The 17,075-nt window shown below is 38.6% G+C and overlaps 1 protein-coding gene across 1 annotated transcript; it reads left to right on the forward strand.

Annotated features, from left to right (window-relative positions):
• The first annotated feature begins 4,998 nt into the window (after positions 1-4,998).
• Positions 4,999-10,941, forward strand: LOC111564905 (zinc finger protein 235-like). Its single transcript, XM_035945734.2, has 4 exons — positions 4,999-5,860; positions 6,073-6,140; positions 8,814-8,907; positions 9,101-10,941. Exons 1-4 carry the CDS (start codon positions 5,653-5,655, stop codon positions 10,138-10,140), a joined length of 1,410 nt encoding a protein of 469 aa, XP_035801627.1. The 5' UTR covers positions 4,999-5,652; the 3' UTR covers positions 10,141-10,941.
• Positions 10,942-17,075: the final 6,134 nt, after the last annotated feature.

Raw genomic sequence — 17,075 nt, forward strand, 5'->3', positions numbered from 1 at the left:
AATTTGGTGACATAACTCTGAACACGTTGATGATGATTCCCAGAGAAAATGGTGACTCATCATGAAAGGGCGTGTCTGTGGCGGCGTGGCGAATTTCGATTTCTCGCCATGAAAATTGAATTATTAATATCTCAGCTGGAAATGATCCAATCTGTACCAAACTTGATATGGTGGACACCAGTCCGGGTCTGAACACATCCACACTCATAAATTTAGAAATACTCATAGCGCCACCTATTGGCAACAGGAAGTAATTGTCATTACATTTGCACCTACCATTGCCGGAAACTTTGTCATATCATCTTGAAAATTGGTCAGCTCAGTGGTTACGCCTAGATGATGCCACAGTGTGAAGATTTTGACGATTCATAAAACACTGTTGCCGTGGCAATGCATCGTTGCCGTAATAAAGTACTTTTTGACAGGTTAAAAATGCTCAAATGCTCGCCAAAATTACCACACATATCTGGACCGGCAACCCATTTGATATTTTAGGGAAACTGCACATGTGTGTGGCAAAGTGGCTCCATAGCGCCACCTGGAAAACTTCAAACAGTTACTACGGCCAGTACGTGTTACCTGCAATTATGAAACTTGGTAGGCATATGTAACTTGTCAAGACGCACAAAAATGTAATTGACACCCATGCCCAAAACCCAACAGGAAGTCGGCCATTTTGAATTATATGTCATATGCTTTGACAATTTTGGGTCATTTTTAGACATTTTCAAAAGCTATAAACTCAAACAGGGTAACACCGAGAGAGCTGAAATTTCGCCAGGATGTACTCCAGGCATGGGTGATCAAAAGTTATCAAAATGGTCGCCTAAAGTCTGAGGGCGTGGCCATGGCGGCCTCTGGAATTTTGATGCTTCGCCATGAAACATCAACTGCTGTGTAACTATACTCTACATGCTCCAACCTGTCTCAAACTTTACAGGCGTGATCAGAGTCCAGCTTTGAAGACATTCACAGACAAATATACATTCAGAGTTATAGCGCCACCTGTTGGATGGACAGGAAATGCTCTATAACTAGGCTGTACATGGTCCGATCTGCCTGAAATTTTATATGTGTGATCAGAGTCCGACCCTGATCACATCCATAGGCCAATATACACTCTCGGTCGCAGCACCACCTGGTGGATGGACAGGAAAAGCTCTATAAGTAGCCTGAACATGCTCCAATCTGCCTGAAATTTGACCTGTGTGATCCGAGTCAACCCTCATCACATCCATAGGCCGACATGGACTCTCGGTCACAGCGCCACCTGGTGGACATGCATGGATTCGCCGACCAGCAAGGATGCGAGGACCCGTCCAACGCTGCTTGCAGCTTTAATTATGTTTGCTACCTGCTCAGCAGCTGAAGTTCAGCAAAAAAGTCCCAGAATATTTGACACATGGTGGACTTGCCAATTTTTGTTTTATGCAGATTCTGATTGACGCAAACAGTTTAATTTGGGCAATATTTTTAAAATAGGGCATGTAGAGGAAATTAATTTTGGGAAAAATTATGATTTTAATTTTAGATTTAGATGAGTTTTCCAGTGAAATGCTGAAGGAAAGTTAGAAAATCTGATGATTCTTTCAGTTTTTACAATTCCTGCTGCAGCTAAATTGTGTCATTTCTGCAAATTTGTTTTCTTTTTTAAGACAACATGCCTTTCAAACTGTAGATTTTGAGGTTCAGAGGGTTAAAAATGTGTCCTTTATATTACAAGTAATGTGCTTTAAGCAAATCTCCTGATTTAAAAAAGATCAATATGGATATATCGGCTAATTAGTCAGGTAATGATGATTTTTTTTTTCTTTTTTAAAATGATTTTTTTCAGAATCGGTACAAACACATGCAAAATACATGGATGTAGCATATCAGCTAATGGTTTCTGCTCTATCAGCTTGTTTTACAGGAATAGTTTCACAAATCAATCTGCATCATAATTTTGATAAAGTGCAGTGGTCAGCGTATCATCAGCATAATTTATTTTATTTTACAATATGGATTGAGTTCTTCTGTTGAGGGGATCCAATGAAGGTGCTTGAAGTTTTGTTTTGTTGCAGAAGTGATTAAAAGCCAGTTTAAAATAATTTGTTGAAATGATAGCAGTTAGCAGAGTCAAACCTCGTCCTCATTTACTGTGCCTCAGATTGTCATCGCCTCCAAAGCTGCATGTGAATATGTTTTGATAATGTCGGTTCAATATTCCGTTTGATGTTTCAAAAAGCATGTCCTGTGAATTTTGGGGCGAGGCAAGATTTAAAACATACGTGACTTTTCACTAACCAAAAACAGTGAATGACCACATGGTGAAGTTTTTGTGGAGAAAGTGAAGGAACGGTAATAAGCTGAAGAATATGTAAGAAACTTTACTAAAGAGACCTGAAATACCTCATTGATACCAAGAGTTTGGGAAGGTCACATCATTTTTAAGATGTCCCTTTGATTTGGTCAAGATCGTTTATAACAAATGCAGTCAAAGGCGGTGTTGAGCATTTCAAATGGACACCCTTTAAATGAAAAGAAATCATCTGGTTGATTCAATTATGTGTCCTAGATGAACAGTGCAGTTTTTTGATGGCTGGACTTAAAGTCTACATGGTTAAAATAGCACTAGCTCAGAAGTAGCACCTGTCAGGGGCAAGAGTGGTGACTAGAACCCTTTATTGTGTGAGTGCCTACATTTTTCACATGAGAAAGGTATCTCTAAATCTGCCACTGCAGTCTTATTGCCTTTAAAAACTGTCACGTTCTTGTTTTTTTTCTTCTTTAATTATAGTGTTTTCACTCTGATGTAATTCAGCAGCTTGTTGCACAAAATCATGATCAATAACTGTTAATCTGATACCCAACAATTGTAGCATGGTTCACGGACATCACACGACCTTTACAATAGTAGTCACTGTGTGCAGGAGGTTAGATGACGTTTGAAAAGATAAATGTATATTGAAAGTAAAACCAGATTTTCTTCTTTTTATATTTTCAAAAGAACTAAAAATTAAGTTTATTGAATTCTGGCCACTGTGGTTATTCTATTATTAATCAGGGTAAGTAAATGATTATTGAAACTTTTCTCTACTGCTTCCTCCTCCTCCTTTATTATGCCTCTCACCTTCCTTCCTTTTCTTCCAGGTTTTCTACATTCATTGAAAAGCGGTAAAATGTGATAACAGAAGAGGACTCAGCATGGGTCCTTGAGGGATGCCGGATTTTAGATTGAATTATTACAGTCTTAAAAGTAGCAATTGAGAGTTATTAGGAAAATGTTAGCTAAGGTACCCATTCACAGAGGAAGTAAGGCCATTTTCTCATAGACTTCTATGCAGTCTGACTTCTTTTTAAACCAGAGTTGCCCTGGTTGCTGGCTTTTGTAAGGAATGCAAATTTAAGTCACTTCTTTGTTAACTAAATCCATTTTTTATATACAGTCTATTTCTATTAAGTCATGGATTATTTAATGGAAAATAAATGTAATTCTGCCACACAGAGATGAGGTTATAGGGTTTAATCAATGACCATAAAGGAACTTTAATAGATTTTGTCTGCTGCAGAAGGGCTTGCAGCACTCTACAGTAGGTCTACATTTTCAAAGGAGTTCTTGGGACTGATAAATGCTGCTTAGGATATTTAAAAGATGATGAAGGAGATCTTAACATTTTTGTTAGCTAGGTAATTATGTATTTTATATAATATGAATATGATCTTTATTAAATTTAGTCAGGGAAATTTGTATTTTATATAATATTATGGAGTCTTTGCAACATTTATTTTCAGTCTGGTAAATGTCTGATTTATATGGTATTTTAGGGTCTTAACAATATTTAATTTAGTCAAGTATATTTGTATCTAATAGAATAAGGGGTCTACAACATAATATCTGACTTCCTCAAATTTGTATACAATATTGTAGGGCCTTAACACTAATATTTAATTTATTGATATTACTCTTTTTTAAAAATTAACATTATTGGGTCTTTGCTGTAATATTTAACTCTGCCTTATTTACATAATTATTAATATTGAAGGGTCCTGACATTATTATTTAAACTTGCTTGTTCCATTTTTATCACCAGTGTGCCCTATAAATAATGATTATTTGACTAATAATTACAAAAAAATACATCGGCCTACTTTTAAAATTATATTTTACAAGGAATGAGTGTTTTTAACCCACAATTTAATAAATGTATTTGTAGATTTTGGCCTAAAACACAGCCACTGGAACTTAATTTACCCAAAATATGTGTTTGCTACAAAATCCTATGGTCTTAAAAATGTTTGGCAGGTAAATCTGTATAATATATATTGTAGGGTCCTAATATTTAATCAGGTAAATTTGTATTTTTCATAATATTATAGAGTCTGATCAATATTTAATTTAGTTAGCTAAATTTATATTTCATATGATATTGTCGAGTCCTAACCATGTTTATTTTAGTAAGGTAAATTTATATTTTATATGATATTGTAGGGTCTTAATATTTAATTTAGTCAGAGAAATTGGTATTTTATATAATATTATGGAGTCTTTGCAATATTTATTTTCAGTCTGGTAAATGTCTGAGTTGTACAATATTGTAGGGTCTTAATATTTCATTTGGCGGGTAAATTTGTATTTTGTTTAATTTTGTAAGGTCTTGGTCGTCATATCTAAATTACTCATAATTATATAGTTTACGATATCGCAGGGTGTAAACTGTAGTATTTATTTATAAATTTTAAATTGGTCTTGCTTTATTTGCATATATATATACATATATATATATATATATATATATATATATATATATATATATATATATATATATATATATATATATATATATATATATATATATATAAAAATGAAATTTATGTTTCTGATATGTCATTTCATTTGTATTTTATATAATATTGTATGGTCCCACCAAAATTTATCAAGGTATGTTTGTATTTTATACAACATTGTACAGTTTTAATATTTAATTTAGTTAGGAAAATTTAGAATTCATAGAATATTGTAGGGTCTCAACAATATTTAATTTAGTTAGGTAAATTTGTATTTCATACAATGTTGTAGGGTCATTAGCATAATATTTAAATCACTCTGGTAAATTTCCATATTAATATTATAGGATCCTAATGTTAATATTTAATCACCACTGTGCCATATGAATAGTGGTGACTTTGACCTGACTAATAATGAAAAGGAAACAAATTAATGCCTACTTCTAAAATTGTATGGAATGAGTGTTTTCAGCCCAACATTTATTTAATGTATTTGTGGATTTTGGCCTAAAACCCAGCCTCTGGAACTTCATTTACATAAAATGTGAACTTTTTGATGTCCTAATGTATTACTGTGCAGATTCCTGACTGAAAATTCAGGTAAGCTACTTTTAATTTTCCTTTAAACACAAGTTTAATGATGTTAAATAAAGGTGGAGGTCATCATGTCAGACTTTAGCAGTAATGTCTCTGCGCGTCTCTTCATGTCTTTACGGTAAAACTCTTCGCCACACGGAAGAAAGGAGCAGTTAGCTGCTAGAAACACACAGGGATGTAAAAATTATACTGCGTCGCCCCTTTTCTCATTTTTTTAAAAAGAAACCTTCTGCGCTGAGGGAGCCTCTGTTTACATTTTCCTCTCGTGTTTACTTTGTGCGACTGAACATGGCGACGTGCATCACCTTCCAAACACAGTTATCCTCAATAATGGAGGTTCTGGTGAAGGCAGCAGTGGCAGAAATCTCCAAACTAGTCGATGACAAATGTGCTTTTCTGCACCTGGAAATCTCCCGAAAGCAAAGCGAGAACGAGATGCTGAAGAGGAAGCTGCTGCTGACGGAGAACAAGAACCGGCAGCTGCAGCGAGGATTCGGTGAGACGCTCGTTTCTGCACAAAACTGTCAAAATTCATTCATGCATCTTCACGTAGAAGTAGAGAAAACAAGACGCCCAGTCGGTTTATGCAACAACACGAGTCTAATCTAGCATTGTAGGAAGGCTGCTCGTTTCAGGTTAACCTCTATTATTATTTCCTGTTTAAAAATAACACTTAATTTCCTTTAAATGTTCATTTTCTGCCTCCAGAGAACTACATGGACCGAGGACCTGATGAGGGAAACAACTGTCCACACCCCACAGCAGGAGATATTAAAGTCTGTGTCGGTTTTATTATATAAAAACTTTGATTTGTACATGTATTTTTTAATTTCTTTAACTGTTCGCTGCAAATATCAGTTTCATAATATTGTGATATGTCAATTTTATATGCAGTATTTGCATTTTCCTGCAAAATTGTATTATTTATTGTCATTATACAGCAGTGCAAGATAGCAAAAATAATGAAATTTCAAACTAAAACCTGTATTATATATTTTATTTTCATTTGCATTATTACTTTACGACTTCAAACGTATTACTAGTTTTACTTAATATTATTTTAGCTTACTTCTTATATCATACTTCTATTTTATTGTGTTTCTATTACACAGTGCATTTATTCCCATGTATTATTACTTAACTACTGCAGAGCCATTGCTAGTATTGATTCCTACTTTGATAATCTAGTCTGATTTGATCTTACTACTTATATTGTACTTTTATCTTATTGTAATTCTATTAGGCACTGGGTTTGTTCTCATGTTATACTTTCTTTTAGCTGTTTCTGGCTCAAGAATTTCTTCAGGATTGGGATAGATAGATAGATAGATAGATAGATAGATAGATAGATAGATAGATAGATAGATAGATAGATAGATAGATAGATAGATAGATAGATGCAAAATTGGTGGTATTTACAAGAAATGAGTGGATGAGTTTAAGATGTTGTGAAAGAAAGTGGAGTCCGAGTGGAAACACCGCCAGAAGTGATATGCAACAGAATCATACCAGAAAGAGTAAAAGGTAAAAATGATAGAAGGACCAGTTATATTAAAGACAGTAGGAAGTGAAGCTGGAGGTAAAAGAAGAAGCTGCGATTTGCTCTGGATGGGTGTAAGTAAGAAAAGCAAGATTGAGTTGGTTTGCAGAGGAGATATGCCTGGTTTAGTATGGAAAAGATGCAGAAGATGGAGTTGCCAGTTGAGCACAAAATCCAAAGAGGAGGTTTGTGGATGTGGTTAGAGAAGACATTGCAGGTGGAGGAGGAAGAGATGGATCTAGAGCAGGCAAAAGAAGAAAAAGAAGCAGAGAAAAGAAATAAACTGACTAGCGTTGATACTGGTGTGGACTAGCAATTAATAAAGGTTAATCCAAAAATGAAAATTCAGAAATTGAAAAGCTCAAATTTAGTCCTAAATTTTTGGATCTCTTATCCAACTCAGTATAGTGATTTATTTATTTTTTGTATGTTTGTGTATTGTAATATTTTTTTGACCAATCAGAGCTGTTTCATCTGATTTGGAATTTAAAAAGGTGTATCTAGTCAGTTAGATATACATATTTTTCCTCCATAGATGTAGGATTTTAGCTTTTATGTTGTTTGCCACTTGATTTTATTCAAAAATCAAAAACAACTCACTCAATTTGGGGCATTCGCTACACTACGTGTCTGACCCAGCTTTTAAACTGTCTTGTCAGTGGTTTTGCAAATTCATGGCGTCCCCCTTGTGTGACAGCCATCCAATAAACACATAAACAGAAAACGTTTCATTTGCAATGGGGAGACGTGGTCTTCGCTTAGTTAGAAACATCCATCCATCCATTATCTATACACCGCTTAATCCTCACTAGGGTCGCGGGGGGGGCTGGAGCCTATCCCAGCTGACTTGGGCGAAGGCAGGGGACACCCTGGACAGGTCGCCAGTCTGTCGCAGGGCTACATACAAAGACAAACAATCACTCTCACATTCACACCTACGGGCAATTTAGAATAATCAATTAACCTCAGCATGTTTTTGGACTGTGGGAGGAAGCCGGAGTACCCGGAGAAAACCCACGCATGCACAGGGAGAACATGCAAACTCCATGCAGAAAGATCCCGGGAAAGCCGGGACGCGAACCAGGGACCTTCTTGCTGCAAGGCGAAAGTGCTAACCACTACGCCACTGTGCAGCCCTAGTTAGAAACAGTTTTGGACAATTTATTCCCAGTACTATTATCACTTTATGAAATTAATTTAACATAGTTACAGCTTTAGTGATAATTGTTCCATTTTCAGTTGGTCTATGTTCTATGCCACTTACATAATGTCATGGCAAAAGCAGTTCATGTTTCTAAGTTCAGATCCTTACATTAGACTAAAGAGTTATTTATGATATTTCATGCATTGCAAATCAAATTGCAATTGCAACATCTGTCTGAAAAGTTTTATATTTTGCCCTAATTGTTCAGCTGTAACGTGGAACTTGCTTTTAGTAAATGCTGCTTCACTGAGTAATGTTTTTATATAGTAATACTCATATGTCCAACAAATCTAGGGATAAATATCACTTTAACTCTGTGAATAGTGTTTGTGTCTTCTGGCTAACTGTTTTGGCTGCATTTCTGGTTGAAACTTCACAATTTTTTGTTACTATTCTGCTCAGTGTTGCTTCCAGCAACAGCAGGCAGCTTAAAATGCAGCTACTTGACCAGAACCACACAGCTGACAGATAAACCGACTGTTTAACCAAATACATCCCTCAGGAGTTGCAGGTCAATACTGGACTTATTTCACCAGGTAGCAAAGCTGCTGTTCGTCTGATAAATGCACAAACAAGAAGCTGCTTGCTAACACCTTCTCCAAATCTATATTATATGGTAATAATATGTTGGAGTTGTTTAGTGCTTGTTTTGTTGCCCCCAAGTGACCCAGAGAAATCCAACTAATCCGTCTTCTCTTTATCTAGTTTCCCGATATTGAAGATGGCACAATTTCCTTTACAATTAAAGAGGAGAGTCAAGATGAGGCACTTTGGATCAGTGATTCTGCTCGAGCGATTGGTGAGTTAACGGATGGGAATTTGTGCAAGAATTTGTGGATTTCTTTCCTGTACAAATCCAATTTAAAGATCAGATGGTTGCACACAGGAAGAACTGGACTTTGTGTAGGAATTAAATCTCCAGAATTGCTGTCTCTAGTTTGAAATCGACTTCATATCCCTTCCTGAAGTCTCCTCACACCTGTCACTTGCAGGTTCTGCTGTACAATACCCGAATGCTACTAATGCTCCGGGGAACCAGCAGTTTGAAGATGACCACCAGTTAACCCATTCAGAGGTCACCAGACAGAAGCCTTCAGAGTTCAGCAACTCGTACAACTCTGGTCCGCATGCAGTAGACATCAGTGGCCTTCAGTTCACCGTCAAGACGGAGAAGGAGGAGGATCGATTGGCGTTCAGACAGGATGGATGCCAGCACAATGTGGGGAAGCAGACTGCCGACTTTTCCATGGATGAAAGGGAAAATCAGCTCTGGTCATCCATAATTGAAGGCAATGACATTGAGGCTGGTTTTCCGGACTTCTCGAGTGTAGTTGAGGAGTATTCCAACACATTCCCAGACCATTCAGATGCAACCGTGATTTCTAACAAGTCGACCAATGTCCAGCAGTCACAGAGGCTGTGCAATGGGATCTACAACAGTGATGCTCCTCAGTCATCCGGTTTTCAGCCCAGACCTCAGGCTGCATTGTCGCAGCAAGACAAGCAGAAGGAACAAATTTACCCACAGAGAAACGCCTCGCATAGCGCCCATCTGAGGCAGCCAGACGAAGACTCCGAGAGGGAGGCTGCCACCGAAGATAGAGCAGCTGTAACTCACTCGCACAACACTTTCACACCGAGCGATTTCCACCCCCACAAGTCTCACTCCGGCGTGGCCCGGGGCTACGCTTGCTCACAGTGCGGGAAGACCTTCAACCGCCTGCACCAGTTCAAACTGCACCAGCAGAGCCACAAGAGAAAGCGAGCGTTCTGGTGCACGGTATGCGGTAAGAGCTTCCAGTGCTCATCCCACCTGAGCATCCACCACCGGACGCACACGGGGGAGAAGCCGTATGGTTGCGGACAGTGCGGGAAAAGGTTCACACAGCAGAGCAGCCTGAGGGTCCACCAGCGCACTCACAGCGGGGAGAGACCCTACAGCTGCTCACAGTGCGGGAAAACCTTCATCCTAATGCACCATTTGAAACGGCACAGAATAATTCATACGTACAGCTGGGGGGGAGATGTGTGAGGCTCAGGAGAAAGAAAGGACTCAAGTAACACTTTGAAACCAAATCAGAAAGCCACTGAGCGGCAGCTTTTTTGTTTGTTTTTTGGGTTGTGATTTTTAACCTTGCGGTGTTGCTGACAGACTTTGTATATTAACGCATATTTTACTATGCAAAATCCATCTGGATGGATTTTAAGACGTTTGCTTCTTTTTTTTTTTTTTTTTAATTGTCTTAAAAGGATCAAAATGTGAAACCACCCTCATTCACATAAGTCAGTATTTGTAAAATACTTCCGAAGCTAGAAATCCAAAAAACAAGGTCTAAAATGTGGAGTCATCAAACAAACCCTTCAGCCTTTCCTCTGACACTTACCTACGTACATACAGATCCTCGCCCAAACTCTTTGTTTTTTAGCTTGTCATGTAGTAACCAGCCTTACTTCATCTTAGTACTGAAACTTAAGAAGCACAAGATGCTCATTGCCCCATCCACTCTTCCCTTAAAGGTGGAGTCTGCGATTCTGGAGAAAGACTGCGGATATTTAGCTAGCTAGCTTATTTGGTCAGGGCAGTGTATGAACACCGGATGTTTTTCAGCACAAATGAAGTGGACATCCAATGGACTATGAGTGTATTGGATTAGAATTGCATACTCCATAGACAAGTGGGGTTTCCACCCAAATCAGCACCTCAGGTTCATGTTTTAATGTCAGTATTGGTAAACCTGCCTGACTTTTGCTCTGTGTTACATTTTCCATGAAAATTCACCCCAAAATTCTCTCCTCTTTGTAATGCTTTATATTAAAAGGATTGTCAAAACCAGCAGCTGGACTTTTGTGATTCTCACATGAAAGACATGTACTCCTTTATATTTACTTTAATCCTACAAAGTAGTACTTTTTTATTGCAAATTATTTGATAGACGATGTGTCATTTGCAGAAATATTTCAAATTTTGGACATCATAATTTGTCAACTGCAAACTTTGTATTCCTTTAACTGCTTGTAGGGATATGACTTGGCTGTATTCACTTTTATTCCCTGTTTTCATTACATTATTTAATATGTGTGCCATTTGCTCCTCAACAAAATTAGGGCTGAAAACGATATAATCTTAAAATCAATTGTGAAACAAACAGTAGGACAATGGAGGGATTTTAAAACTGGGGTTATGTGATCACAATTCATTTTTCCTGTTAGAACATTAGCAGCCGCTTGTTGAACCATCACCAGATGCCAAAGAAATCTGGTGGTCAGCAAAGCTGTTGTTGATTAATTTACCATCAGTCTACTGTCTCACCACCACACAAATTCTGGCATTATCCAAGAATATAGTCATTCTGGTAGGTGAAATGTCACCAGAGGGCAGTGTAACTCATTTAAACGATTACAGAGCAGAAAGGGAACTGTGACACTGCACTGCCTGTACAGGAACAGGAGGTTTACGCTTTGAAGTTCCTGTTTAGTACAAGAAATAATAGCAACCACCTGACCGTGAATTTTATTGGTTGGAGAGCCTTTCTCATAAACACTGCATGCTTCTGATACAACTTTGCATCCCCTTTCCAGCCTTATTTCATTATTCTACCTGTTGCCTTTTGCTCAATATTTGATGTTTTTAATTTATTTTACTTGCTGGTTTTTGTTGCACTATCGGCCTCACTGTACAAAGCAGAGGTTTTTCCCTTCCACCTCCACTTACTTTACATTTGTGGTTTTAAATGAAATGCATTGCCTTGGAATTTGTTACACTCATTCATGTCTTAGTTGAAACAGCTTTGGTGATGTGCTTGTACTAGTCTGACTCACAGGATATAGACTGCTTATATAAGTCTGCCATTGGTCATGTATTTCATGCAGGCTTTTCCTCCCCTTTTCCCGTCCACATGTCACTGTATCAAAATCCCCTTCAGTACAGGAAACTACACCAACGACATCCAGGTTAGCAACCTTCCACACTGAAAATGTAAAGTTTTGTAGAGGAGTTGGACTGATTACAACCCTGCTGTGTTTTTATTGGCAAATTAGCCATTTTAATTACACTGCTTGCCTCCATGCTTGCAACTGTTCCACCAAAACAATTCCCCCATCATTATTCTGAGGGGACACTGTTGCTGCATCCTGGGCTTAATCCGCTCAGTGTGATTGTTAGTGGTTTAAGAAGTACCAACAAGCTAGAGCAATTTTTCCCCTGTAGCAGGGGAGGAGTCAGACCATTCTGTGCTGCAGTATAGTCTGGCTATGCCAGGCTAATCTTTCACCATTATAAAGTCAGTATTTAAGTTCACACTAACTTTGTTTTATCTCCAATTATCTGCAAATTAATGGCATTCCATTAGCGTCAGATAGATGTAGTTTGGGTTTTGTGCTAATTGGCAAATGTTTGCTTGCTGACATGCAAACCAAGATGATTTACAGGGTAAACATTGACAGATTAGCTTTATGACATTAGAATGTAGGCCAAAAATATTGCTATGCCCTAAAGCGAACCTCAGTGAGCATGGCTTGTTAGCAAGGATACTAGTGCTTTTGTTCAGATTTCCAAACGAGATCCATTTATTTTCTTAAAGTTTTGTTGGTTATATTTTGACCTTTCTGAGGTTCTGGACCACATTCTGAGTATATTTGCCATTGTGATCATGGCTAAATAGTGTAGTAGGGCTTGGCTTGGTTTGGTGTTGCAAGGTTGTGCAGGTTGTAAAGTTAAGTATAAACACTGGTCTGGAACACTGTGTCCTCGTAGTTAGGGTCAGAAATGCTTACTTTTTCCATAGACATACTCTTTCCAGATTGTAAATGAATCAATCTTCAATTTCATTTGAAGCAGCAGCCGTCATGTTTGACAGTAATGTGAAATAGCTTTTATGTTTGCATAGCTTTGTTGCACACATGCGCATACAGTGGTTGTGGAAGAAGGTAAGCTCAGTTAGTGATTTTCCTCCGAAAAACTTCATTTTTGAAGTTTTCCATAATCAAAATATAATTCAGAAGGCAGTGATCAGAATGGCCTGATACCAGATCATTCTGACATGTACCTGCGCCACTGATGCATGGATATTTGTGCTTCTTTTAGCCAGTATGGCATTTTCAGCAGTGCAGTCATCAGATGAAAGTCAGTCAGTTTGCTGTTATGATTTTACCACCATAATTAAATGCAGGACATACTGTACATCCAAGGGTTGCCAAGAGTTCAGTGTTCAGTCATAAATCCAACCTGCAGAAGCAGTGTATGGAGCTATTGATATTATGTCAGCGCGTCCCAACAGTGTGTACAGCTGTGGCCTTGCTTTGTGTCCGTACGCTGCAGTATATCAATAAATTTTGTGCAGACACCTGGACCTCCTCCTCCCGCTGCAGGCAAACAGACAGCTCATAAAATTCTCATGACCTTGTATGGCCATAACAGTGGTGCCTGAGCGTCACGGAATTTCTTTTTTTTTTTTTTTCCTGCAGAAGGAGGAGGAAGAGGGACGAAGTGGCAGTGGATATATTTTTTGGGTAAGAAAGTGGGAACAGCAGAGTGGGGCCAGGAGCATCCATGGGAGAGCAGACGGTAACAAGATAAGAGGATATACATGACGGATAAGGTTTTTTCTCAGAGGGAGAACTGTGTGCACCACCTAGGTTTATGTTTTTTACTCTTGGAAGGTCAGCAGCTTGTGCTTTAATGACTATGTTAACATTTTAGAGAAGATAGAGCCTGGTGAAAATATTTGCATTTGTGGCTCTTGCCTTGTCAGAGGTACTGTATTGTTTCAGTGCTGTCTGTGTGTATCAGCAGGATTAAGCAAAAACTACTGGGCAGAAGTTAATGAAATCTGGTAAAGAAGTGGAGCATGGCAAGAGACAGAACACATTTAATTCTGGTGCAAATCCCCATCACTTTTTAAAATAAAAAATGTGAGATAGGGCACTGGTTTTGGTGGAAAATGGGCCCTCTGAGTACCCTTCTAGATTTGTTGTGTGTTATTGTGTTCTTATTATTCATGTAGATAAATGGCCAATCATTAAACAAACATAACCTAAATAAGATAGGGCCTCTAATGATTAGGTATGTAAAAAAGGTCACTTTAACGTACTCTCTGGTCATTGATTTCCTGAAAGCCCATGTGTTTGCATCAAAATTACAATTTTTTTCCCCCACAATAATAATCAGTTCATGCTATATAATGGTTTAGATTTTACTCTGTATCATTGTTTCTTCTAGAATTAGCAGTTTTATTAAGTTTGTGCTTCTCTCTCCACTCACCCATTCTTGTTGGCTGTAAAACTACTCCAAACTATACAATGGCAAGTTGTAATTTTGGAGTATTTTAGCCAGACACTTCGGAACCCAAAACCAATTTTGAAGAAGAATAATGATACAGAAAGTTTCACCCTGCTAGCTGACAGGACTGCTTTCTTAGGTTTGTTATGAAACCTTGTTGGGTTTTGGTGGAGAGTGTGCCCTCTGAGTGTCCTTCTAGATTTATTGCGTGTTATTGTGTCTTTCGTATTCTTGTAGAGAAATGGCCAATTATTAAACAAGCATAAATTAAATTAAAGCTGCAAGCAGCGTTGAACGGGTCCATGCATCCTTGCTGGTCGGCGACCGCAAGCATGTCCATCAGGCGATGCTGTGACCAAGAGTGTATTTAGGCCCATGAATGCGACGAGGGCTGGATTCTGAGCACACGTTAAGCTTCAGTGAGATTGGAGGGTGTACAGACTATTTATGCAGCACTTCCTGTCTGTCCACCAGGAGGCGCTATCACTGTGACTGTATATTGCTGTATGGAATTCATCAGGACCGGACTTTGATCACATATGTAAAGTTTGACACAGATTGCAGCATGTACAGGGGATTTATACAAGACTTCCTGCTTCATGGTGAAGCATCAAAGTTCAGTCAGCCGCCATGGCCACGCCCTTTGAGTATCATGTACAATTTTCACATTTTTTAAACCTGAAGGCGTGTTGTATATATTGTCCCAATTTCGGGTGTTTTGGAGTTATTGTCTGTGAGGAATTAATTGCTGAAAATGACCTAAAACACCAAAAACCTGACATTTAATTCAAAATGGCGGACTTCCTGTTGGGTTTAGAGTGTGTGTCCAAGAGGCTTTTTTGTTCATCCCAATGTATAGCTACATATACATACCAAATTTCAGAGACATCGGTGAAAGTTGCTGTGGGGGCAGACAGTAGTTGATGTTTCATAGCGAAGCATCAAAGTTCAGGGGGTCGCCATGGCCACGCCCTTTGACTGATGCAGGTGATTTTGATAAGTTGTCATCATTATGACTGCTTTTACATACTGTCCAAATCTCATGTCTCTTGGAGTTGTCCCTTGTGAGTAGTTAACCGGTGAAAATGACCAAAATGACCCAAAATCTCACAATTAATCCAAGATGGCGGACTTCCTGTTGTGTTTAGGTTTTGGGCACCATAGACTTTTTTGTTCACCCTGATGTGTTATACATGCCTACCAAATATCGTGGATGTAGGTTAAACATGCTGCGGGGGCTATTTGTTAAAAATACTGCAGGGGGCGCTATAGCACACGCAATGCCAAGATGCATACAGTGTTCTTCCTTGGGTCGACAGTGATGGGTGTGGTAATTTTGGTGAGCTGTTGAGCATTCTAAACCTGTCAAAAAGTACTTTGTCACGGCAACAAGGTGTTGCCACGGCAACAGCATTGTATCAAAAATCAAAATCTTCAGACTGTGGCATTGTCAAGGGGTGAAGAGTGAGCTGACCAATTTCCAGAATGATATGACGAAGTCTGGAGCAATGGGACGTGCAAATGTAATGCCTAAACTTCCTGTTAACAAAAGGTGGCGCTCTGACTATTTCTAAATTTATGAGTGTGGATGTCTTCAGACTGGGCCTGGTGTCCAGCATATGAAGTTTGGGGCAGATAGGATCAGGATTAGCAAAGAAAAAAACACTTCAGTAGTTATGGCGAAACATCGAAATTCGCAGCGCCGCCACAGACACGCCTTTTGATGACAACTCACCATTTTCACTGTGAATCATCATCAAAGTCTTAAGGCTTATGTCACCACATTTGAGGTGAATCTGACCAACAGCTTAAGAATAGTACATCAAAGTGTAAAACATGTCATTTCCTGTTGCCAGCAGGTGGCGCTATCGCTATGAATGTATTTCATCATATGAATGTGATCAGGGCAGGACACTGATCATACATGTAAAGTTTCAGGCAGATTGGAGCATGTTTAGGGCATCTGCACAGCACCTGATGTTTCATGGCGAAGGATCAAACTTCCAGAGGCCACCACGGCCACACCCTTTAAATTTCCAGGAGCGTTTTGATAACTTTTGCTCACTAAGGCCTGCTGTATGTACTGGCAAAATTTCAGTGACCTTGGAGTTATCCCCTAGGAGGAGTTCGCGCTTGAAAATGAGCAAAAATGCCGCAAATATCCCACAGTTAATGCAAAATAGCAAACTTCCTGTTGGGTTTAGGATATGGCCACCGCTGGCTTTTTTGTTCAGCCTGACGTGCTGCATGTGTGTACCAAATTTGGTAGCTGTAGGTGAAATATTCTGTCTGTCGTACTTGTTGCAAAATTTGCAGGGGGCGCTATAGAGCCATTTTTCCACACACATTTGCAATTCCCTTAAAATATAAAATTTTTCACCAGTTTTGATGGATTTGGAATTTTTCACGCGAATTCATGCATGTTTAGGCCCTCTAAAAGCCGCCTGAAATGTCCCAAAAAAATTATAATTTCCTTGCATTCCAATAGGGTCTTCGCACCACTCGGTGCTCGGACCCTAATAAGGCAGGACCTCAAATGATTAAGTATGTATAAAATGTGACTTTAAAGCACCCTCTTGTCACTGATTTAACCCCCAGAAATTCACCTCTTTGCATCAGAGTTACTAATTCATATTTTTTTTCACAAAAAATAATCAATTCGTAAAATGGTTTAGATTTTACTCTGCACC

This window comes from Amphiprion ocellaris, chromosome 10 (genome assembly GCF_022539595.1).
Source record: "Amphiprion ocellaris isolate individual 3 ecotype Okinawa chromosome 10, ASM2253959v1, whole genome shotgun sequence".
Classification (NCBI taxonomy): Eukaryota; Metazoa; Chordata; class Actinopteri; family Pomacentridae; genus Amphiprion; species Amphiprion ocellaris.

What these genes read in the sequence shown, in the direction of transcription:
- LOC111564905 (XM_035945734.2), top strand. Translation starts at nt 5,653, where the DNA reads ATGGCGACGTGCATCACCTTCCAAACACAGTTATCCTCAATAATGGAG. An exon ending in GCAGCTGCAGCGAGGATTCG is followed by an intron (nt 5,861 to 6,072) that starts GTGAGACGCTCG and finishes TTCTGCCTCCAG; the next exon opens with AGAACTACATGGACCGAGGA. An exon ending in CCACAGCAGGAGATATTAAA is followed by an intron (nt 6,141 to 8,813) that starts GTCTGTGTCGGT and finishes CTCTTTATCTAG; the next exon opens with TTTCCCGATATTGAAGATGG.